Source organism: Puma concolor, chromosome D1 (genome assembly GCF_028749965.1).
Source record: "Puma concolor isolate L17-30 chromosome D1, mPumCon1.1.hap2, whole genome shotgun sequence".
NCBI lineage: Eukaryota > Metazoa > Chordata > Mammalia > Carnivora > Felidae > Puma > Puma concolor.
The window spans coordinates 77,435,295-77,458,570 of NC_141676.1; the positions used below are offsets into that span (position 1 = coordinate 77,435,295).

The 23,276-nt window shown below is 46.8% G+C and overlaps 1 protein-coding gene across 11 annotated transcripts in view; it reads left to right on the top strand.

Annotated features, from left to right (window-relative positions):
• AMOTL1 (angiomotin like 1) overlaps positions 1-23,276 on the top strand; it is a 154,930-nt gene that overhangs the window by 103,862 nt on the left and 27,792 nt on the right. For all 11 annotated transcript variants that reach the window (XM_025928430.2, XM_086678594.1, XM_086678595.1 and 8 more), the window contains 2 exons: positions 5,238-5,382; positions 6,713-6,802. In XM_025928430.2, coding sequence (XP_025784215.1) covers positions 5,238-5,382; positions 6,713-6,802 — 235 coding nt within the window. The remainder of the gene's footprint in view (positions 1-5,237; positions 5,383-6,712; positions 6,803-23,276) is intronic.

Below are 23,276 nucleotides of genomic sequence, written 5' to 3' on the forward strand. Positions count from 1 at the left end.
GGAAATAACGAATTCTTCTCCCCAACGAAGCCGTATGGCAGACATGTCCGGGAGTTACGCAGACCCAGCTGAGGGCAGTTTAGTTCTGGGTCTTTTCGCGTGAAGATCTTTGTGGGTTGTTTTTTTTTTTTTTTTTTTTTTAATTTACTTTAGAGATTTAGAGAGAGAGAGAGAGAGAGGCAGAGGGGCAGAGGGAGGGAGACAGAGAAAGAGAACCTTCAGCAGGGCTCAATCCGATGACCCTGGCGTCATGACCTGAGCCAAAATCAAGAGTCGGACACTCAACCGACTGAGCCACCCAGGTGCCCCACGCACATCTCTTTCTTGATGTCAGCGCACATTTCTGTTTTGAAAAACAAAATCAATCTCCCGGTGACTCAGTTTCCCTGCACAGGGGGTGATTATTAAACTTCGCAGCCAAAAGGATTCTGATGACCAAGAAAGGAAAAATCAAAAGCTCTTTCCTTTCTGGAACTCAAAACTCCTTCAGTCCCTTGAATATTGTAAATGGTTCTATAATTATTACGTGCCCTTAATCAGCCATATGTCAAACTGGAATTGCCAGTTTGAACACCCAGATTTTGGTGGATACTTGCCGTATTCATCACGAGTTCCCCAGCTGTTGTCAACAACTGGGACTGAGAGACAAAAGGGCTGCCTGCAATCTGCACCTTAACATTTCGTGGCTTGTGTCCCCGAGGTCGGCCTTGCCCCAGGTGTTGCCTCCGCATCGGCCGCACTGCTCGGCTGTGTGTCGGCAGGCCTGGGGAGAGGACTGTCGGATGAGGTGACGACCTCACTTGGCAGTGAGGATGACCCAGCTTTGGGTGGAGACACGAACTGTGCCGGAGGCTGTGGGCGCCCTGTGCCGACAGGAACATCCATCCCGGGGCCCTCACAGCGTTGAGAGCGCTCGCAGAGATTCATGGTAAGGGCAAAACCAGAAATAGATGAATTTTTAATTACAGGGCTTACCCTCTGCATCCCGTGCCAGGAACACAGCAGGGAAGAACAACTAAACGCAGAGCCTGCCGGAGCGCGGCCTAGATAGGAAGCCCCTGTTTCCAGAGAGGCGCAAGGTGGTGATTATCGCTGTTGGTGTTGGAATGATGGTTGAGGACCCCCAGAAGGAGTGGCTGTTTTTAGTTTTTCCTCTGGGTCGCTCATTTTGCTTCTCTTTCCTCCCAGTTTCCCTGAAACCTAATTAATGGACAGGGTTTCTAGCAGGACTAGACTGTGGGCTGTTGAGAGGGTTGGCCTCAGAAGCCGTCAGGGCACAGATGGGCATTTGAAGGGAAAGGGCCAGGTATTTATGGCTCCCCCAGGCTTGCTTTAGGGGAGACCCTCTTTTGTCAGCGCAGTAGCGGTGGCTTTGACTGGGCCGTCTGCCTCTTGGACGGAAGGCCAGTCTTTGTCCTGTGGGTCTCTGGACTGTGCACGTGAAGGGGCACAGGGAAACACCAGTATCTAGAGCTTGGAGTGGCTGAGATTTTCTCCGGGCTTCTCACTCTGCCCATAGTTCTGTTCCTGGGGCAAGCGTCTCTCTGTGTGCTTTCAGGGGCTCTGCGGCTTGGCCTAAGGGCTTCCTGACATCCAGCTGGAAGGGAGAATAGGCGCCGTGAAGGCAAACCCAGGGCTGTGTTCAGAGGATCGTACTCGGACCATCACTAGCCCAGGTGTTTGCATAGCCTGTCCAACCTTCCCTTTATCTTTAACAACTATCAGGGGGATTCAGATGTTCTGGACGCGGTGGGTATGGGATTCCCGTTCTGAAGGAGTGTGCAGTCAAGTCATAGAGCCTTAGACTTAAAATTCTTAACATGATTCTAGTCTAGCTTCCCACTCTTGAGGAATCCTTGCTTCATGTGCCTGAAAGGACAGCTCTCATTTTTTACTTGAATGCCTACAGAGGAGAGAAGCTCCCTACCGGGCGTCCTTCTGGAAAACGTAGTTAGGAAATAATCCCTTACGTGGAATCAAAAGCTGCGTCTCTTGAACTTCCTGCATTGAGTCATAGCTCTGTCCTCCCTCACCACACTGAAGGAGACTAACGTCTCCATCAGGAAATACCTTGTACTGAACTGAAACCCTTACCCTTTCTCACTTGGTAGCTATAGTCAAGTTAACCGTATCCCAGTTCTTCACTGTTTTAGTATTTAAGGTAGCAAACCACGCTGTCACAGGGATCCTACAGTTAGTTTCCTTTTATAAGTATGCAGAGGGCAGCTCTTTCAGTGAAAGGAAAGAATCCACGATCGGGTATGGTTCATCAGTGCCCAAGTCTGTCTTTGGGAACTTACAACATTTAAAGATTCATGGATCAGTCTGTATTTTTGTCGTGGGCAGGGCAGAGTTTTAGGGCGGTAAGGGCTTATTTTCTGCACTCGAGGAGCTGACAGTCAAATCGGGGATGTAAAGTACACGTGCACAACCGAATTCCAGTCAGATGAATCCTGCAGATGGAAGTCCGTGAAATCAGCTGGAGCGAAGTTCCAGTGGCCGGTGTAGTTGAGGACAGTTTCTGGCTTGACTTCTTCGTTGTCCTGGACTTGAAGCACTGAGCACCTCAGGGGGGATGCCTCCCTCAGGGTCTATGCTGCCCTAGGCTTCCCAGCACTAGATGATGCCCTCTGGCCCTCAAGGGGACAGTCCCTGAGGCATGCCCATCTGTCTGAAAACAAAGGCCATCTTTTATAGATGAAATTAGCATAGAAATGGTGATATGTTTCAAAGCCGACTCTTTTGCAAACAAAATTAAAAGGAAGGAACATAATTTGGGGGAGGGCTAGGAACTGGAGTCAGGATGTGCCCTTCTCTGGCTGCCATATTCCCAACAGTTCACGAGATCTTGGGAAGAAACAGAAAGGCCTATTGAAATGAGGGGACTCTGAGAGAATCGACTCTGGTAGCCGGAGGCCTTTGGGAGAATAACACGGTGCCCAGAGGGGCCTTGGCATTTGGCTCCTCCATCCCACAGAAGCCCTGATGCTCTCCACACCTCTTCACTGGCCTCTTGTCGGACGTGTCTTCTCGGCTCCATTGTAACCTCTGGGGCACCGACCACGTTCTCTCTTCGCAAGATTGTGGCACCCCCAGCTTCATTCTTGTCCAGTGGCTCCTCTGCCCCACGTACTGCACAGGGTTGACGCCCCCTCCTTGGCCCTGTCGTCTTCTGTCAATCTCCCTAAGTCGTCCCCGCTGTATGACATCAGCTGTCATCGGGACCCAGCGAGCGAGCCGCTCTCCGGGCTCCCAGACCTGCATCTCTACCTGCTACCTGGAAATCCTTGCCTGCTGTTCTGCAGGGAGGTCGGTGCCTCCCAAACCAGGCCGCTTTCCTTGGCTTTGCTAAGCCCGTTTCTCTCAGAATCACTTACTTTGGTTAAGTCTTACTACTCTGTCTTCCCAGATCCGAATGTCTACGTTGTCTTTGATTTCCTTCTCCTTTGCCATCCCGACCACTCCCTGTGCCCTGTAGACTCCACTCCTCAGTGTCATTGGAATTTGTCTTTTCAGTTGTCATAGTGCCCTACCCTTGTCATCTGTCATTGAACTATTTACGTTAGCTTCTTACCTGGACTTGTTTTCTCCTGTTTCCTCTCCCTACACTCTCCCCCACCCCCTACGTCCCCCCACCCCCTCTCCCTTTTGTATCTCTATAAATTCTCAGATAAGGTCATGCTGCCCAGCTGCTTAGATACCCCTCCGTTCCCCAACCCTCCTTACCCCTGTAATTCCCCCTCACCCCTGAAGTCCTTCCTTCGGGACTAGCTCCCGCCCTCATGTCTGGCTCTCATCCCTGGACTACCTGTCATGTCAGAGACATGCACTTTCTCTTGTGGCCCTGTGCTGTGGCTCACGCCCTGTCTTCTGACCACAACGCCAAAGCCATTTGGCCTTTTCTGCTTGGGCAAACTCTGTGCATCCTTCAAGACTCATTTTAAGTGGCATTTTCCCTGATATCTTTTTTAAAGAAACCATTTCTCACCCCTGCAGAATTAATGACTTTATCGCTAGGCTGTCAGAGCATTACAGAACCACCCTCTCCCCCCCCCCCCCCCCCCCCCCGGTTCCCATTGCGTTGGAGAAGTGCACGTGCCTGGGGAGAGGCCGACACTAGACTGAGCTCCCAAAGACCGGGAATTATCTTACTAATTTCTGTATCCTTGGCACAAGGACACATCGAAAATGTGCGAGAGATATGTTATGTCAGGACGTGCATTATTTACAGGGGTCCCAGCAGGGACTTTCTGATCGGAGCAGCTGAGGTACCGGCAGTTAGGGTGCCTGGCTCATGGTGACACAGGTCTCGTGTGAAGGGACCGAAAACACAATGCAGGTCTCTTGGTGCCCAGTGAGGGGCGCTAGTGCTTCAGCCCTCCCCACTGGGCCTCTGCTTCTTCTGACTCGGAGCAGCAGTTCATCAAGGTTCCGTGTTCCCTTCTCCTGCATGCATGTTACACAGCAATAAAATGGGGGTTGTTGACACCTACCTGGAAAGCATGCTGTTAGAGGAGACTCCTGTTAGAGCAGGTACGGCTCCTTGTTATAGATTTACCTGCGCCCGAGATTAAAGGCACACCTCTTGACTTCTTGAAAAATGGAAAAAGAATGGTTTTAACCCCATATCTTTCAATTCCTTCACATAAAGAGGTTTCCTGTGGTGCATTTGTATATGATTAGATCTGAGTCCTTTGTCCTTATGCGGGTAAGTTCACAGACAAAGGGGTCAACATGCTGAGTAATGATCCCTCTCCTTGCGTGGATTTGATGTTCCTTTGGGGCCGGGTAGGAGGGGCTCTGGAAGACCACTGCACTTGTAGCCTGGAAATGTGGCTTCTAGCTGTGGCCCTTTAGTTTTTCTGTACCTGAATACTTTTCCCTTACCTAAAGTGAGAAGAAGAAAAATAGTTGCAAATTGCCACACAAAATATAGGAGGTTGAAGTTATGTTTACATTCACCCCTTCCTGGTAAGTGTACCGAGAAACTTCTACAAGGTGACATTAGGCAGTCCAGCCAGCCTTGTGAACCTGCTGTTTACAGGGTCCTAACATGGCCCTTAGAAGGCACAGGGGGAGTGGAACCGATTACGCATTTGGGGAGGTGTGCGACTGGAGGGGCAGACAGACTGCACCCAAGACAGAGCCTTCACGCTCGGAATGCTGAAGAATGAGTGTCACAGAGGCACCCGTGGGCATGCCAGGAATCCGACTTTCATGCCACTTCTTTCTTTCAGTTTGAAAAAGAGCTTCAGAGGATTTCAGAAGCCTATGAGAGCCTGGTCAAGTCTACTACCAAGCGAGAATCGCTGGACAAGGCGATGCGAAACAAACTGGAAGGCGAGATCCGAAGACTTCATGATTTCAACAGAGACCTGCGAGGCATGTCCAGCCCCACCCACACACTCTCTGCCCTAGACTCCCTTGTAGCGGGCTGCCTGGCCTCAGGTCCACACTGTCCGATGGTCCTGGAAAGTCCAACCACCCGGGGCAGGGGCACTCAAAGAGCAGGATTGTTCCTTTCTCCTTTGTAGGTTGTGGGCTGTGGGTTGCAGCACTGGGTCTGAGAAATGGCGGCCTCCGTGCACGAGCCCATGAAAGGGAGGGAGTGTGTGTGCAGCTCCTTCTCCGCTTTAAAAGTACTTGCTAGTCCATGGCAAATTTATTCAGTAAGATAAAAATAAAAACATCACTTCAAAATTTAAAAAAAATAATAAAATACAAGTACTCAGTGATTTGTGACTACGCAAAGGCGAATGTTTGGATGCACAACCCTTCCCACATCGGGCTGAGTCATTGGGTGGCATTCTTTGAAAGCCACCGCTCCGCACTCGCTACATATAGTAGAGAAGATGGAGCTAGACAGCATCCCTCTTGGAGGGAAAAAAAAAAAGCCCACCGTTGTGATAAATGTAGATATATATAAACTCCCCGAAAGCTGGAAGCCACCTGCAGCGGGATCTTGGCAGTCTCCAACACGCAGAATGATTCAACCCCTAAAATTTTCCTTGTCTTTCAGTCAACTAAGCCATTTTTCAGTTGCCTCGTCTGCCAAATAATGTCCTGATGGCGGTCTCCAGGACCTAGAGCCTCCCTTTCCTATTCCTGCAAATCCTTTTGTCTTGGGACTCGTGCACGTCCAACAAAGACTTCTTCTGAGTTATTTCACTGAGAAAGTGAAGACTTAACCAAGCAGTTTGAGCAGACATGGAACTCCGTAGGTAGACTCTTTATCCATTAGGTCATTTTGACTTTTTAAAAAAAGTTTGGTATTTCTTGAATTGTTATTTCTATTTTTTGCTTCCCAGCTACGGGCAGCTGTCCCTGGCTAACCACAGGGCTGGTGGTGAGGGATAGAACTAGGGCTGGGTTGGAGGCCAAGGAGACTTAACCCCTTTTCAGGGGCTTCAAAACAGAGGTTTGCCGGCCTTGCAGGCAGTGATGAGTGATGCAGTTCTCAGAACCTGTGCTCGGCTGCCTCGCGCCGCTGCCTACCCTGACATCAGATGGCATGAAGGCACACAGCGTGCCCTCTGGAGACTTTCCTTTGGGTGTTTGGGAGCACACTGCCCCTCCCCAAGAGTTACTCACTTTGGGGCCCCTGCCTGAGCATCTCTGCATACCCAGCTCCTGGCACCCACGTCGTTTCTTGTTTGGATGGTGTCTTAGATCCATATGCATTTCTTTGTGACCATTTCCTCTTTGCACGCAGATCGACTGGAGACCGCCAACAGGCAACTGTCCAGCAGGGACTACGACGGGCACGAAGACAGAGCCGCAGAGGGGCTTTATGCTTCCCAGAGTGAGTCTCCAACATTTATCTGTCCCGACATTGGTATTCTTAAAAACTGGGGGCCTGCGGAAAGAATCTTACTAGTTTTAAGCAGGTTTGTAAGTAGGTCGTTGGCTTCTGGTTCGTTCATTTAGTGAATGAGCTGTTGGGCCTCGGAGGAGGCCCTTCTACGTCTGCCAGAGACGAAGCCAAGGTTGATTTGTTTTATTTCGGCAATGTGTATTCTGTCCTTCTGACCTACAGTTTGTCTCTAATATCCTCCCGGAGAAGCAACATGGCAGTCTTTCCTGACACTCACCACTTTCAGTCAGGCGCAACTCTTTTGCTCCATGGAGAGGGAAGGAGGCTCGTGGCGGGATTGGGTCCTCCTGGCGTGTTCTGTGCTCCTTAGGTTCAGCACTTCCGGCCTGGCCGCCTCTGGCAGCATCGAGTCACCGAAGGGTCTCACCTTGTATCTTCGTATGTGGTGCATGTTTCCAAAAGCCACTGAGCCCAGCGCAGTGCAGAATAAAATCTTCAGTGGCTTCCTGTGCCTTTGGCTTCATTGGGAGAATATTTTATTCATTTTACCAGAGGCCAAAGATGGAAACAAATGGGTTTTGAGAAACCATCGGTCATGGTTTGAATTCCTGCAAATCCATTGTATGTCAGAAATGTAAAAATCCAGGTCTTTTTTTTTTTTTTAAGCTGTTTAGAAAATCAAATTTATTTCTGTATCATAATTCTCAGTAAGTCCTGTGTATCCAGACACTGGCCATCCCTTGTATAATGATGGTGTTCTGATGCTTGGGTCCTGAGTACAGCCCTACGTTTTCAAGGCTGGGAAATAGTTGGTTCAATTTTCTAATTCCCAGTACTCTTTGGTTGGGTTCAATTTCCGTTGTTTCCCCCAAATTTACTCTTGGGACCACTCCATTTATTTGTCTCAGCTTCAGTTTTTTAATTCTGTTTTGGGAAATGGACACTTAACCCCGTCAAGGGATTTTGCCTCTGATTCCTTGGGTGTCTGGCAATAGGTGAATTGGCTTGTGTTCCAGATTTACATAAAAAAAAAAAAAAAAAACTATGTCAGCATCTTGAATTACTCGCTCTCCTAACAAATATTATTTCTTCTAATGGGTGCAGTCCATCTCTCATCTGAGCTTTCGTTAAAGAAAAAAAAAAAAAAAAGTCACCTGTACTATTTGCGTTTAGGATTGTAACACCTTGCTTTTGGATGACCGTGTGCCTAGGTGGAGTGCGTGTCTTTGGCAGTCACGTGAGCAATGTCACCCTGCTGGTACCCTGCCTTCTTGTCAGGGGATATTATTTTGTCACATAGTTTAAGTGAAAATGGAAAAGCCAATTAGTTTCATCTGATGGGCATTAAGCTCCAGCCTCCCAGCCCAGACTGTGCTGATGGAATAATAAGATTTGGTGCTGTGTGAGCTGAGAAATGTTCCTGAAGACTTGAACCTCCTGGCTGAAAGCTAAGACATTAATAACACAGGCAAAGAGGGCCTCTAGCTTTACAGGGAATGATTTGTTCTGTGCAAACATGCTCCACTGTGTTCCAAAGGCATAAACAAGAGCGTCCAGAGACATTTTTCAACTGCTTAAAGGTATCTCAGTGTTGATGTGTAATGTAATTGAATCAGGGCATTTGAAGCAGGTTTGTTACCAGTGATATCTAACAAAGTTTTCAAAGCCTACTCTTTATAGGACACTTGTGCCTTTATCACAGCTTTATAATTATTTGCGTTAGCTTTTCCTCTCCTGGTGTGGCAAGAGATGGACTTGAGATGTTATTTCAAATTTGCAGGTAGGTTTTTTTTTTTTTCTTAGTGAGTTGTAAGAACTCTTTGTAAACTAAGGAAATTAGCATACTCTACATGTTGCCGATATTTTCCTCAGTTGTTTTTTAATCTTCGATTACAGTGTTCTTTATGTTACAGGAGATTTTTAAAAAAAAATTTTTTTTTCAACGTTTTTTTTATTTATTTTTGGGACAGAGAGAGACAGAGCATGAACGGGGGAGGGGCAGAGAGAGAGGGAGACACAGAATCGGAAACAGGCTCCAGGCTCCGAGCCATCAGCCCAGAGCCTGACGCAGGGCTCAAACTCACCGACCGCGAGATCGTGACCCGGCTGAAGTCTGACGCTTAACCGACTGCGCCACCCAGGCGCCCCTACAGGAGATTTTTTTAAGTAACCTTATTTATGCCATCAAGGTGTTATATCATGTTTAGAGATGGTTGTCGCTCACCAAGATTATAAAAATATTCACCTGTGTTTTCTTTAGATGTGTTTATGATTTCACTGTTTGCAAGGCTTATTATATTTTGGAAGCTAGTTAGGGAGGCACAGTAAAGGAGAAATTCACGAAGGACTAACCTAGAGGTAAGAAGACTAATTTCCAGGTATTTTAGGATCTAGACAAGAGGTCCTGAACTAAAACAGAAATAGTGATGGAGGGTAGAGGAGAGAGAAGCAAGTGACGAAATTAGTAGGATTCGGTGACCAATTGAGTAATGGCAGTGAGAGCGTGAGAGAAAGGGGTGACTGAGGAATAAGATGGATGGTCACCCTTTACCAGTAAAAAGCAGGAGTAGCATGTTGGGATTAGATAATGAGGAATGGTTTGAGCATGTTGAGTCATCTCATGCTGCGGCCCCTCGCTAAATGAGCAGGTGTAACAGTAGGGGCAGACATGCCCAGAAGGCTGGTGATGGGCACTGCCCCCTGGCAGGCTTCAGCATGTGAGCACAGAATGGCAGGCATGAATTACTACCCCTCCTCATCGTTATTAATGTGTTCCATTATCCGTGTATTGTTTTAGAAGCTCTATTATTGGAATACTTCTTAAGTTTTTTTTTTAATGTTTTATTTTTGAGAGAGAGAGAGACAGAATGCGAGCAGGGGAAAGGCAGAGAGAAAGGGAGACGCAGAATCCGAAGCGGGCTCCAGGCGCCGAGCTGTCAGCACCGAGCCCGACGTGGGGCTCGAACCCACGAACTGTGAGATCATGACCTGAGTCGAAGTCGGACACCCAACTGACTGAGCCACCCAGGCGCCCCTGGAATGCTTTTTAAATGCTTAGTAATCATAATTATAAGCATTGCACACACAAAAGCAGCCATCCTTTTCAAATGAATCTTTTGAGATTCTAGCCCGTGGCTAAGAGAAAGCAAGACTGCAGACCAAATAGTAGTGACTTCTCTGAGTAACACAAGCCAGCGAGCTAAGGCTAAGTCGCCAAGCCCCTGACAAACACCTTGACCAATGGAGACATTGGAGGGAAGGGGAAAGTAGAGTCTGGTATGTTTGATTTGATTTTTTTTTTTTTTTTTTGCTAGGTGTTCTTGTTGGATCTAGGAGTTCAGGTCCAAGAACACCCAAGGAACTCTTGCAGTACATTGGTCAGTAGGATTTCTGTAAAGCTCTCTCTAATAATAGAGGGAGAAACTCCTTCCTGGCCAGATCACTAAATCTCTCTGCTGCCCAGGGGAGTTTTCCTTTGAGGCCTGAACTCTCTGCTCTTAAGTTGGAGCCTGATGAAGACCTCGGTGGACTGCCAGGGTGGTCACTACGTAGCTCTTCAGATTGAAACGAACATTAAACAGGGTGATTATTGAGCCTCCCTTGATCGTGAAATCTGTCGGTATTAAAAACTGCACTTAATTAAGTGCTTAGGAGTTTGGTGACTGTGCGGAGTTGTTTTTCTCTATCACCTCACGGTGTTGCATCCCTGTCTTTGGAGGAATTCAGAGTTTTATTTGGTTGATTTCTGGGTTTGCTCGTTTATTTTTCTAAATGTTTTTGCAAACAAATTCTCCTGAAAAACAGGGCATCTAGCCAATCCCTATTTTGTCTGCGCAAAACTGGGGCTTCTTTGTCCTGTTTAACGTCTTTAACTTACTGGGACCCCTGGTCTTCCCATTCATGTATTTGTCTGTGTCACGCACATGCACTTGTGCACATCCTCACGCGTGTGCGCACACGTACAGCAGAGGCGGGCCGCTGCCCACCAAAGGCAGAGCCCCGGGAATGTTTGTCGTCATTCTTAGCTCTGTCTTCTCCATAAGTACAACGGCTTAACTGTTTTTTCTCTCTGAAAATTGTTAGCTCTGCAGAATTTCCATGCCATTAGGCCAGAAAACCCAAAATGAAATATTAGATCCACGGAAACTGGACTAGTAGATATGATCTCACTACGTTCTCGGGTTGAGTGGGAGCTGGTTAGCTCTGGCATATGTGTGTTATTCCAGGATGAAACCAGTCATGTCCCATGGTGTGCGAGAACTTATCTCTGCCCCTCCAGGGTTCTTTAGACCCTACAGGTTGAGCATATTTGGTTAAATTTCAGTCTGTTGTAAGTTAGATTCTGGCTGTTAAATGGTGTCCCTCTCTTAAAAAAAAAAAATAGGTTTTGAACACTCCGTTATTTGTCCAAGTTGTTGAAAAATGAGTGTACCTAAGTCAGAACCATATGGATTTGATTTTTCTTACAATTCTCATGGGTTTGGAAATTAACAAAAAAAATGTGTGCGACCAACGTATTTTAGAAATAACAGTAATTTGCCATTTTCCATGTGTCTCGTAATCATCATCTTACTCTTAAATCCTGTTTTAGGTACTTTGATTTTCTGTCTTTTGTAACATATAAAAGAAACTACCATAATTTCCCGCAAGAACATCCCTCTGAGATGTTTGTATTTCCTGCAAGGGCTTGTGTGAAACACCAAGCAGAATTTACAATGACAGAAACATTGGTTCAGCTGACCCACGTAGAGCATGAGGAGATTGTTCTGAATCCTCATTGGGTTTCATTTCCTCGTATTGTGAGTTCCCATCAGGTTTCATTGGGAAAGACAGGTTAGGTTATGGGTGCACTGGTTTACCCCTCCTCTGGGCCTGCCGGTGCCCACAGCTTCTCCTGAGCCCCTACTGCAGTGTTTACTCTATTGGCATTCCATATGGGTGTGATTTATTTGCATGGATCTCCACTTCTAGGTGGGAGAGCTGTAGGCATTCTCTACCAATAGTCAACAGTACCCATCTCCAACCCGCACTACAAGCCCTTGAACCTTTTTATGTTCCTGGCACTCAATAAGTGTGTATTGAGGGAATGAATAAAAGTGGAAAATCCTTGTAGCATTAGGCTGGAAATTCTCCTGATGGAGCATCCGTATCGAAATGTTCTTTTCAGCTATCTCCCAGTCATGTTTGGAGATAACCTGGGTTATCCTCAGTTATTTTTGAGACATTAGGCAAATTATTAAAAAGAACTATCAGAATAGGAGCAATTTAAAAATGCTCAAATTCCCTTTTGGCCTTGTTCTTTCCCTCCTTCCTTGTTTTCCAGGTAGGAGGATATCCAGGTAAGGGGAATCTTTTACTAATAAGGACAGTAATATTTAATAGTATTTTTCCTGAACACTGTAATAGAGTTGACTTTGGTTCCCTTGACTCCTTCTCTTTTACTCCGTTGTGGTTGTGTTGGAGATGAGAGTTGACCATTTTGTAGCAGTTGGCCAGATGTTTATGCTGACCAATCCGTAGGCCATTCCAGACACCACAGATCAGTGCCTGCGTGAAGAGGAAGGACTTGTCCATGAAACCTGCCAAGGCAGTGTCATTTAAGTTGAGAAAATGGTCCTGCCCTGAATTAACCGATGCTCCTTAGAGACGATCCCTATGTTTAATAGGACTGTGCAGGGGCGCCTGGGTGGCGCAGTCGGTTAAGCGTCCGACTTCAGCCAGGTCACGATCTCGCGGTCCGTGAGTTCGAGCCCCGTGTCGGGCTCTGGGCTGATGGCTCGGAGCCTGGAGCCTGTTTCCGATGCTGTGTCTCCCTCTCTCTCTGCCCCTCCCTCGTTCATGCTCTGTCTCTCTCTGTCCCAAAAATAAATAAACGTTGAAAAAAAAAATTAAAAAAAAAAAATAGGACTGTGCAGTCCTTAATGTCAAAGGTTTTGTGGGTACAAACTCACGCAAATAATCGTGGATCGGGTGCTGCATGATCTGAATCCTGGTCTCTCACTAACGTACTCAGTGACTTGAAGATAGATGCTTAATCTCCCTGTACCTCCATTTCATCTAAAGAAATAGAATAAATCTAATTCAACCAACAGAGCTCTGTGGGATAACCAGTGACGGGAAATGCAAAGACTTTATAAAATGCATTTATTCTGCATTACTTCCGTGGCGCGTGCATCTGTGCATCCTCCATCAGTTCCGGCACTCGCATTCTCTGGAAGGACCTGCCAGTTTTCAGGGCAGGGCGATGGGCTGCCTTCCCAGAGAATGCCTGCGTGGCTCACCGAGCCTTGCTGAATTTGGAAAGCAGAGCATGTGCATGCTCACACCACTCGATCAACCTTGACAGGCAGCACTGAGAAACTTCAAACCTACATGACAACCAGCAGCACGCCCAGGCTGCAGGGCATCTGTTGACGTTCAATCAAGTCTCCCCAAGTGTGAAAATTAACATTATTCAATTTGGCTGATTTTCTGTGCTTAAAGAACCAGAGCTGATTAAAGAACTGCCTCTTGATCATGTGTTCACACCGGCCTCTCACAACTGAATGTGGGTTAGGAGTTTCACATTGTTGGTTTTCAAGCCGTGTAGCTCCTTGGCATTCCTGTTAGGGGACTGAAAAATCAAATGTCTTTGACTTTATTAGGGTCCATGTTTCTTGTACTAATACGTAGATGGACGGATGGACTGAGCACAAAACGAAAAACATGCTGAAGTCCATTTGCATTTCATGTGCCATCAGGAAACCCTCACTTTCCCTGGCAGTTCAGAACCAGGAAATCCAGGGTCTCAGGTCTCAGCTCAAAAGGCAATTGCCAGTGAAGTCTTTGAGAATAGGGTGAAGTCTTCCTTTTATATCCTCCTCCCACGCCTGGTACTTTTCCCTTGTAAACGCCCATTACGGTTGTACATAAATAACTGTGGGGATGGTCATGGTCTGTCTTCCCTTCCTAAACTGTATGCAGCGTGAGGGTTGGGGCCCTGTCAGTCACCCTCAGTGTTGTAGTCCCATCTCATTTATCTCCAGACCCTGGTACAGTGCCTGGCACTTAGAGTCATTTAATAAATACTTGTTGATGGGGCACCTGGGTGGCTCAGTCGGTTAAGCTTCCGACTTCGGCTCAGGTCATGATCTCACAGTTTGTGGGTTCGAGCCCTGCGTCGGGCTCTGTGCTGACAGCTCAGAGCCTGGAGCCTGCTTCTGATTCTGTGTCTCCCTCTCTCTCTGCCCCTCCCCTGCTCACACTCTTGTCTCTTTCTGTCTCTCAAAAATAAATAAATGTAAAAAAAAAAAAATTAAAATATTTGTTGGCTACTGAATAAAATGATGATGATTCTCATTTAACTAAGCAGTTATTGGCTATTTCCTCTGTACGAGTTGTATTCTAGGCCACAGGTCAGCAGACTCTTTCTGTAAAGGGCCAGATGGTAAATAATTTTAAGCTCCGGGGCCACAACTGCTGCACTCTGTGCCTGTAGTCTGCAAGCTGCCATAGATGGTCCATAAGCACGTGGGTGTGGCTGAGTTCCAATGAAACTTGATTTACAGAATGAGGCTGTGGGATTTGGTTCATAGGTCGTAGTGTGCTGACCTCTGTCCCAGGTATTAGTCATGGAAGGAAAGAAAAAGAAGGAACCTCAGTAAAAGGAGCATGGAAGGGGCGCCTGGGTGGCGCAGTCGGTTAAGCGTCCGACTTCAGCCAGGTCACGATCTCGCGGTCCGTGAGTTCGAGCCCCGCGTCAGGCTCTGGGCTGATGGCTCAGAGCCTGGAGCCTGTTTCCGATTCTGTGTCTCCTTCTCTCTCTGCCCCTCCCCCGTTCATGCTCTGTCTCTCTCTGTCCCAAAAATAAATAAACGTTGAAAAAAAAAAAATTAAAAAAAAAAAAAAAAAAAAAAAAAAAAAAAAAGGAGCATGGAAAATGAAACCCTCCTGAAGCATTCCCTAGATCTCACTTTGTGAATTGCCCTAACTAATAAATCAAGATGTAATTGTTATTTGCTTTCCTGGGAGTTTCACAGTCCTCTTTTACTTAATCCCGAATCAGGGAAGCATGATGATTATCATTTTAGATAAACCGAGACACGTAGAAATGCAGACACAAGGCTTAGCTCCCAGTGAGGATCAGGAATTTGATAATGATGGAGGGCTGGGCAGGATTAGCCGTGTGGTTAATGGTAGGTAACTGCCTGGATAGTGAGGTCTTAGGGGTGCCTTTCCCATCAGTGCCAGAAATTCCTGCCCTAAGCAGCCTCCTGGGAGATGAGGTCTGCAGATCTTGGAGAGGACCTCGAAGGTCACAAATCTGGTCAGGAGCAATGCATGTATCCTCTGAACCGAAGCTCATTAAAAGGCCATCTGACTGCTGCTGTGAGTGACAGGGTCTTCAGAGGCTGCTGAGCTGACGGTTAAAAGTTTATCCTCAGGTACGGGTGCAGTTTGCCCCCTTTAATCTGTCCTGCGGGTCCTGGTTCAGGCCAGCCTGTGTGGAAGAACAGTAACAGCTGCCCGCGTTAATTGAGCACTTACTGTGTGCCACGCACTCTGCTAGCCTCTGTAGGTACATTGGGTATTTTCATCCTCCAAACAACCTGTCAGGTCTGTATTCTAGGTATTTTGCAGATGAGGACCCTGAGGCACAGGAAGGTTAAGTAGCTTGTCCGTGGTCATACAAGGTGGTAAGTGGGGCAGACAGGTTTTGAACCCAGGTCATTCTGAGTCTGGAGCCCAAACATACTGAGCTGGCGTGGGATGCCCTTCTTATATACTGGGAGGCGGAGAGAGAGGTTGTAATGTGAAGGGTGGCAGCGGGGGATTCCCAGTGACTTTAGGACACATTGAGTGTAGCCTGCATGTTTTACTAACGAAGAAACCTCAGCCAAGCACGGTCCAGTGGTTTGCCCAAGGCCCCGTAGGTGTTTAATGGCTAAACCACGATGACAATTAGAGCTTCCTCGTTATGTTTTTTCTTCCCCTTCTGCAAAGGTCATCTCTTTTGGCCCTGGGGGTGATGAAAGATTTCACATTTTTACCTCAAGAAGAATCCGGGATAGTAGGGCAGACAAACAGTCCCTTTCTAGAATTGTTATTTGGTCACAAATTATTTAGCCCAGCACCGTGACTTATGATAATAATGTTTGGGTCTTCTCGAGTAAGTTCTAACTACTGGAATTAATCTTCTGGACTTCCGACTTCTATATCTATCTTTGAAGCCCCGCCAGTTATAACAGAAGGCCTTGTTGGATAATCCAGAATCTCTCTTCAAATACAAAAACAAAAGAATCATTGAGACTAGAATAGAACTTAGAGTCTAAAAAAAAAAAGATATCTCAAAATATCTATGAAATTAAACTTTTTGTTCTTGAGATGATACAAAATAAGCAGCATAACAGTGGGTAATTCTGCGGTGCATCTCCTGACAATTCGTTTTCAAAACTATTTTTGGTCCATGAATTGTAGTGAGAGCATACAGCTGGATCTCAATGGAATCAGAGAACTTTGAGGGGACAAAATGTTTGTTTTAAGTCCAGAAACTCTGGTCTTAGACCATTAAAAATAAGGAAGGCAGAAGATGTAATTGCAGGCAACACATTTCTTTCCCCTCGATCAGTCCTAGAATGGACCACTTGATTCCCCAGGGAAAACAACTTCCTCAGCATAAATGCCCGCCTGGGCCAGGCCTTGGTGTCTTATCTGCCATTCAAAGCATCCATTAAAAAAAATTTTTTTTAATGTTTATTTATTTTTGACAGAGAGAGAGAGAGAGACAGAGCATGAGTGGGGGAGGGGCAGAGAGAGAGGGAGACACAGAATCCGAAGCAGGCTCCAGGCTCCGAGCTGTCAGCACAGAGCCCGATGTGGGGCTTGAACCCATGAACCACGAACCTGAGCTGAAGTCGGACGCTTAACCGACTGAGCCACCCAGGTGCCCCCCTAAAGGGCCCATTTAAAACCATAGCTTTCTATATGTACATGTTCTAATGATGCTAAAATTAATGTCTTAATTCAAACAGACATAAGTATATAATGTGTATATATATATGTATAATAAAATTTACACATTTCAGGTGTATCGTGTGAGGAGATGAAGCAACCACCTCGGTCAAGGTCCAGCACATGTAGACCTTGTAGTCCTTTCCCTCGCCTCCCCCCATGTGTCTGCTTACATCCCTTTCCACTGCATTCACATCATTGCTCTCTGTGTTATGTCCAGGTTTTATGGATGTTTTCTACACGGGGAGCCACAGTGAACAGAAGCGTCTGTGGTTCATCTTTTTATATTAAGAAAAGACAAAAATAAGAAACGGACTTCTGTTCTCTGGTGGTTAGAGAAAATTTGGTTTATAATTGATTCACGAAATATGCGTGCAGTCAAAACCACACGCCTGGTGTATCCTATATTTATGTGGCATTATTCATTGCCGAATTTGCCGTTTTGCCATCGGCTGCCATCGGCAATGATACAGGAGCAACAGTACATTTTTATTTCAAGTAAAAAAAAAAATAAAGTGGCAAGTTGAACAGTACATTTGGAAGCTGAGCGGATGCAGGGGTGTTTACTCAGTCAAGCAAGTTAGCAAGCTGCATGGGTCATAAATTTAGGTAGGTTAAAAAAACCAGCACCTGTAAATTATACCTAAATGTGTAAGTACAGTTTCCAAGATTGAAATGCAACAGGAAGAATGACTATAGTAGGGAACATTATATTTTAAGAGATTATGTTTTATTTAAGAGGACTGTATTTACAGAAAATTATATTGGGGCACCTGGGTGGCTCCGTTGGTTAAGCTTCCGACTTCGGCTCAGGTCATGATCTCACAGTCCGTGAGTTTGAGCCCCGCGTCGGGCTTTGTACTGACAGCTCAGAGCCTGGACCCTGCTTAGGTTTCTGGGTCTCCGTCTCTCTGCCCCTCCCCTGCTCGTGCTCTGTCTCTCTCTGTGTCTGTCTTTCTCTGTCAAAAATAAACATTAAAAAAAAAAGGAAAATTATATTGAAAAGGACTACTGATATTCAAATATTTTTACCACATCATAGCTAAGGTAGCTTACTTTCGGCGCTGCAAACTCACTTTGAGGCCTGGATATTAACGTGCAAGGGATAACTTCTATAAAGTAACAAAAATTTAAGTATGTTAAGACCAAACTGTATTGTTTTCCTTCATTAGATGAATAGAATATTTTCTGGTTAGGTTTTGTCTCCTTCCAGTGAGAAGTATCTGAAACTTTCATTTTTTTTAATGTTTAAAAAAATTTTTTTTAACATTTATTCATTTTTGAAAGGCAGAGAGAGACAGAATGCGAATGGGGGAGGGACAGAGAGAGAGGGAGACACAGAATCCGAAGCAGGCTCCAGGCTCTGAGCTGTCAGCACAGAGCCCGATGCAGGGCTCGAAATCAGGGACCACGAGATCATGACCTGAGCTGAAGTCGGCCGCTTAACCCACTGAGCCACTCAGGCGCCCCCATTTTTTAAAAAGTTTTAAAGACTGAGTTAGAACTTGATCGTGTATCAGAAGCATTGTCTTGCTCAGTAAGCTGTTGCCTAAACCTGCCACAGCTCTTTACCTAGGAAACTTCTGTTATCTTAGGTTCTTAGAATCCTACAAAGGTGGTACAAAGTAAGCCTGCTAGGAAGATTCTAGACAGACACCGGCCACTGTGTGTGGACTACAAGGCAGAATATGGTACGGGCTCATTAAGACCACTCCCCACACCTGCTGCCCCCCACCCCCGCCCTTCTCCCCTCCCTCCCCCCCCCCCCCCCAGCAAAGTGTATGTGTTCCGGCTCTCTCGTTTAGGAAAGATCTGTTTTATGGAAGGAATCAGAAAAGCTTCATGCAGCCTGTAACCTTCAGGGTGGGCCTTGAAAACTGATTAGTATTTTAGAGTAATTTTGCTGCCATAGTACAATGTGAAAGGAAAACTGTTTTTCCTTGTAAATTGAAAGAAATTTAATTAAATTGGGACGGGGTGCCTTCTTCAGAACCCCCTCCTTCCTACTTGGCCCCCCACATCCCTTCTCTCCCCTCCCCATCTCTCTCTGCCCAGGCTCTGCAGAACAGTGGGGTTTGAACTCCCGATCTTAACTTCCCTATTGAGAATTCATTTAAAAACAGTTCACTGTCGGAGCCATGTAAAACAAGCCCCCACTGGACTGTTCAGTGTGTGTGTCAACAGACCTACTTAGCCGCCCACTCACACCCTCTCTGTCTCCAGTCGCCCGGCGGAACCATGGCAACCCGCACTTGCACACTGGGGCTGCCAGAGCTGAAGACCCTTTCCTGAGATGACAAGTTTCCTTACCTGAGAAACCGTATCAGCCGATTTTACAAAGACAGCAAAAAGCCAGAAAAGCAGCTTATGGGGTCAGCTTTGCATTGCTTTTTCATCTCTGAATTAGTTAGCGTGGCTTTGAAAGGGGGATTATCTTTCATCTTTTTTTGTTTTTAATGTTTATTTATTTTGAGGAGAGGAAAAGAGACAGAGCATGAGCGGGGGGAGGGGTAGAGAGAGAGGGGGAGACGCAGAATCCGGAGCAGGCTCCAGGCTCCGAGCTGTCAGCACAGAGCCTGACACGGGGCTCGAACTCACGGACCGCGAGATCATGATCTGAGCCGAAGTCTGATGCTTAACTGACTGAGCCACCCAGGCGCCGCATCTTTCATCTTTTACATCAAATAAGTCTCATGTCAAGAGCTCACTCTTCTATAATGTAAATAGTACCCTGTTTGGCGGGGGGGCGGGGGGGGTCCCTTTCTGGGTTCATCAGTCTGACTCTCAAACTGAGGTGAGGGGGTGAGGGCAGATGTCAAGAATGCACTCCCGTGTAAAATATCTCTGAGGCAGAATGAAGCTGAATAATTTGCAAATAGGGAACTAAATGAAATACCTTCTGTTGTCTTTGCACTCACACGACCTCAGAAAAAAGAAATTACTCTTAGCGTCAACGGGACTTCCAAAAGGATTTGACTCTTCCCTTACCTCATAGCTTGTAGCTGGCCCTTGAAATAGAGTTCTCCCCAACATCTGTTCAGTGTTCATAAGATACGGGGCCAGGGAATCCAGAGCTGAAGCATCCTAGAGGAGAAGAAACAGGCGAAGAAACTTTAGGGAGAGAATATGGCAAATAAGTATTTGGACACGTTTTCGCAAGAGGGAATCTGTTTCATTAGCGGTGCAGAGGAGTTTCTAGTTAACAGAATTGACGCCATTACTGTTAGTCAGCATCCTCCTAAGGTGTTAACCAAACTACCAAGTCCTTTCTTGGTGGAGAAGGGTGTAGATGTATAAAGAAGAGTAGTGTCTTAGCGATCTTTCATTATGAAAAGTAAAATGTGCCTGAGCTAGTAGCTAAAGCCCAAATAAGAGGGCTGTTTTCTAAGTGCATCTGTGTGCAATGGAGCCCTCAGGCAGGAAGTATAGTCAGTATTGTCTGTACAGCTCTGTTTTCCTCCCTCTCTCACCGTGGATTCTCATCCACTCTTATGTTCACCTGCTTGATTCTTCATTCTCTAGAGAATGGCTTTCTCCGTGTCTCCAAAGCACGTGCTGGAATAGCCTAAGAGCTGGGTTACCACATCAGCATCACGCCTCTCCATGGCTCCCACTTGCATGTTCCCGGACGAGAGACTCTGACTGGCTTAGGTTGGGCGCGTGGCCCTTCAGGTTTGACCCCCTCAAATGGGGAGTACTAGGCAGGGACAGATGAGGGGGGCTTTGTAGGGCACTCATGGCAACTTGCCAGATTAGCTCTGTGGGTAGAGCACTATAGTAATGGCTCTTCTAAACTGAGTGTTGTCTAAACCAGGTCTCTGAAAGTTGGCTGCTCCATGGAGAGCCAGTGAGGAAGCACTTGCCTCTTGCAGGCCCTGTCTCACGGGTGCTGGACGTGGGCCCTCTGCTGTGGTACAGAGGGCCTGGGGACTGTTAGCCCCATCTCCTCTGACTCCCACTGTCCATGGCCTGTTCTCTGGTAGCGTCCTTTACATTCTCGTTACTCAGAGCAGCCAGATGCTGTACTCCTACAATCAGTCTCATCAGTCAGAACGAGAGTGCAGGTTGTTGGCATTTCAGAGGGTGTGTTGGGCTGTGCCTGCCTTCTCCTCCCTTTGCTCCATCAGCACTGCGTCCTCTTGCCACATGCAGGGCAACAAGAATCTTCCTTGAGAAGTACCAGGGAAATAACCGCACAGAACCAGCCAGTTAATGGGCTAGTTGTGTGCGTCTGTGTGAGCACATGGGATCTGGAACTCGAACAGAATTGGCTTGGTCTGTGTTTATATCTATGCACATACACACACGAATGTGCACCCAATCCAGGACAGATCTAAATCCCCATAGAACCAGCCAGGGAATGGGTTAAACCTTGGTTCTGGCTGCAAGGAGAGAATGGAGAAAGGAAGACTTATCTTTTACCTTCCACACCTTCCAGTAAATTAGTCAGCCCTCGGCCACGCTGGCAGCAGCTGGTCTCTCCTGTCCCTCCAGCTATATTGGCTTCAGGGTAAAAGCTCATCAAAAACCCATACATCAGGAAAGGCCTAGAAATTAATGCCTGTTGAGAAGAGCCAGGTCACAGCTTTGCTCCCGCATGAACTCCAGACATAAGTTGGAGCACCGAATTCTAAAATAGCAGTGTGGCACACGGCGCCCTGGCATCCCCACTGTCAGGCCCCACCCACGTACCCCATCCTCTGTATTTCCCAACACACACTCACCATCCCATGGCTCAGTCGGCTGTTGAGCTGACTCAGGTAGCAATTGCAGAAACACTTTCAACAGACCGTCCACTTTGGACCTTCCCTAGAACTGGCAGAGGAGAAGGTAAGATGGAGAGGAGGGAGCATCTTTGAATTATTGGGCCAGTTCTAGTTTGCATCCACATTTGCACTTTCCTTAGGAAAGACACTAACCTTGTGGGTGGCGGCAAAGAAGCGACTACCGTTTGATCTGTACTAGTGTCACAGCTCACTTGGCTTTGGTTTTCTCAGTTGTCGAACAAAGTTGTTAGGAGGATTCAGTGAGGTCCTGCTATAAAGCAGAAGACATGGTGCCTGAGACATGGTAAGCCCCCAGTAAGACGTCAGCTTGTGTTGTTACATATCGATACCTGTTATGCGCCAAGCCCTGTGGGAGGTATTTTGCGGATAGCCACTCTAATCCTCACATCGGTCACGCAAAGTGGATCTTGTTTGTTCCTTTTGAGGAGATGGAGTCCAGGACATCTCACGTGTCCAAGGTGAACCAGTGTGTGAAAGTGCCGGAATCGAACCAGGTTAGCCTGGCAAAGCCGTGCCACGGCTGTGGTTTCCAGAGTAAACAGTGTATGAGCAGACATCCTCTGTGTAAATGGGCTTGGGGCCATGTGCTAAACAACCCGCTGCTCCACGCAGTTCAGGGTAATTCATATCCACTGAGTAAACGGACCATTCTGGGCAAGAGTTCTCTTGTGTCAACTTGCCTGTTCTAGGAATTCTCAGTATATACATTGGAGCCCAACCAAAAATTCAGTGTGAGGCTGGTATTTCTTGAGATACCCCATGGGGCTTAACTAATAATAAGCTGAAGCGACTCTCTTATGCAGTGGTTTCACCCATGGGGCTCTTCCTTGGCATCTCCCAAGAGAGGACCTTTTAGAATAGCTCTGACACCCCTCAGTCCTGTGTCTCCAGGGGCACAGCCAGCACGCGCCCCCACAGGCTCACTGCCTTGATACCCCTCTCCTCACACACTAGCCTGAATTAGATGTTCTCTCTGTTCTCACAGCACCTGTGCAAGCATGTTAGTGCGACCTGTCACATTGCCTTTGCGTGTGTCCTTGTGTCTTCCTGCCTGACTGAGAGGAAAACGCTACAACCTACTCATCTCACAGCCCCCGAATTTATCACACTTTTAGGAACACCAACAATAACCACAGCATGATCATAGTTGACATTTAATGGGTACTTACTTTTTTTAATGTTTGTTTGTGAGAGAGAGAGAGAGAGAGAGAGAGAGAGAGAGAGAGAGCGCGTACAATCAGAGGAGGGACAGAAAGGGGGGTAGGGAGCAGAGGATCCAAAGCGGGCTCCAGGCTCTGCACTGACAGCAGAGAGCCCAACGCAGGGCTCAAACTTACGAACTGTGAGATCACAAACTGAGCCGAAGTCAGATGCTCAACTGACTGGACCACCCAGGCGCCCTGCGCCATACCATATGCATTTTCCATGTAGGTACTATTGTGATCCTCACTTTAAAGGCAAGGAAGCTGAAGCACAAAGAGGTTCATTTACCCCCAAAGTCTCAGAACTGTAAGTGGTAGATCTGGACATGAATCCAGGCAATTTGCTTCTAGAACCAAGCTTTTCACGGTACTCTCTGACGCCTCCATGTAATAGATGCTTAATTAATTAATATTTACAAATGGATATACATGTGGATGGGATTTCTGTGTTGGGAGAAATGTGATATGGTCTGTGACATACTT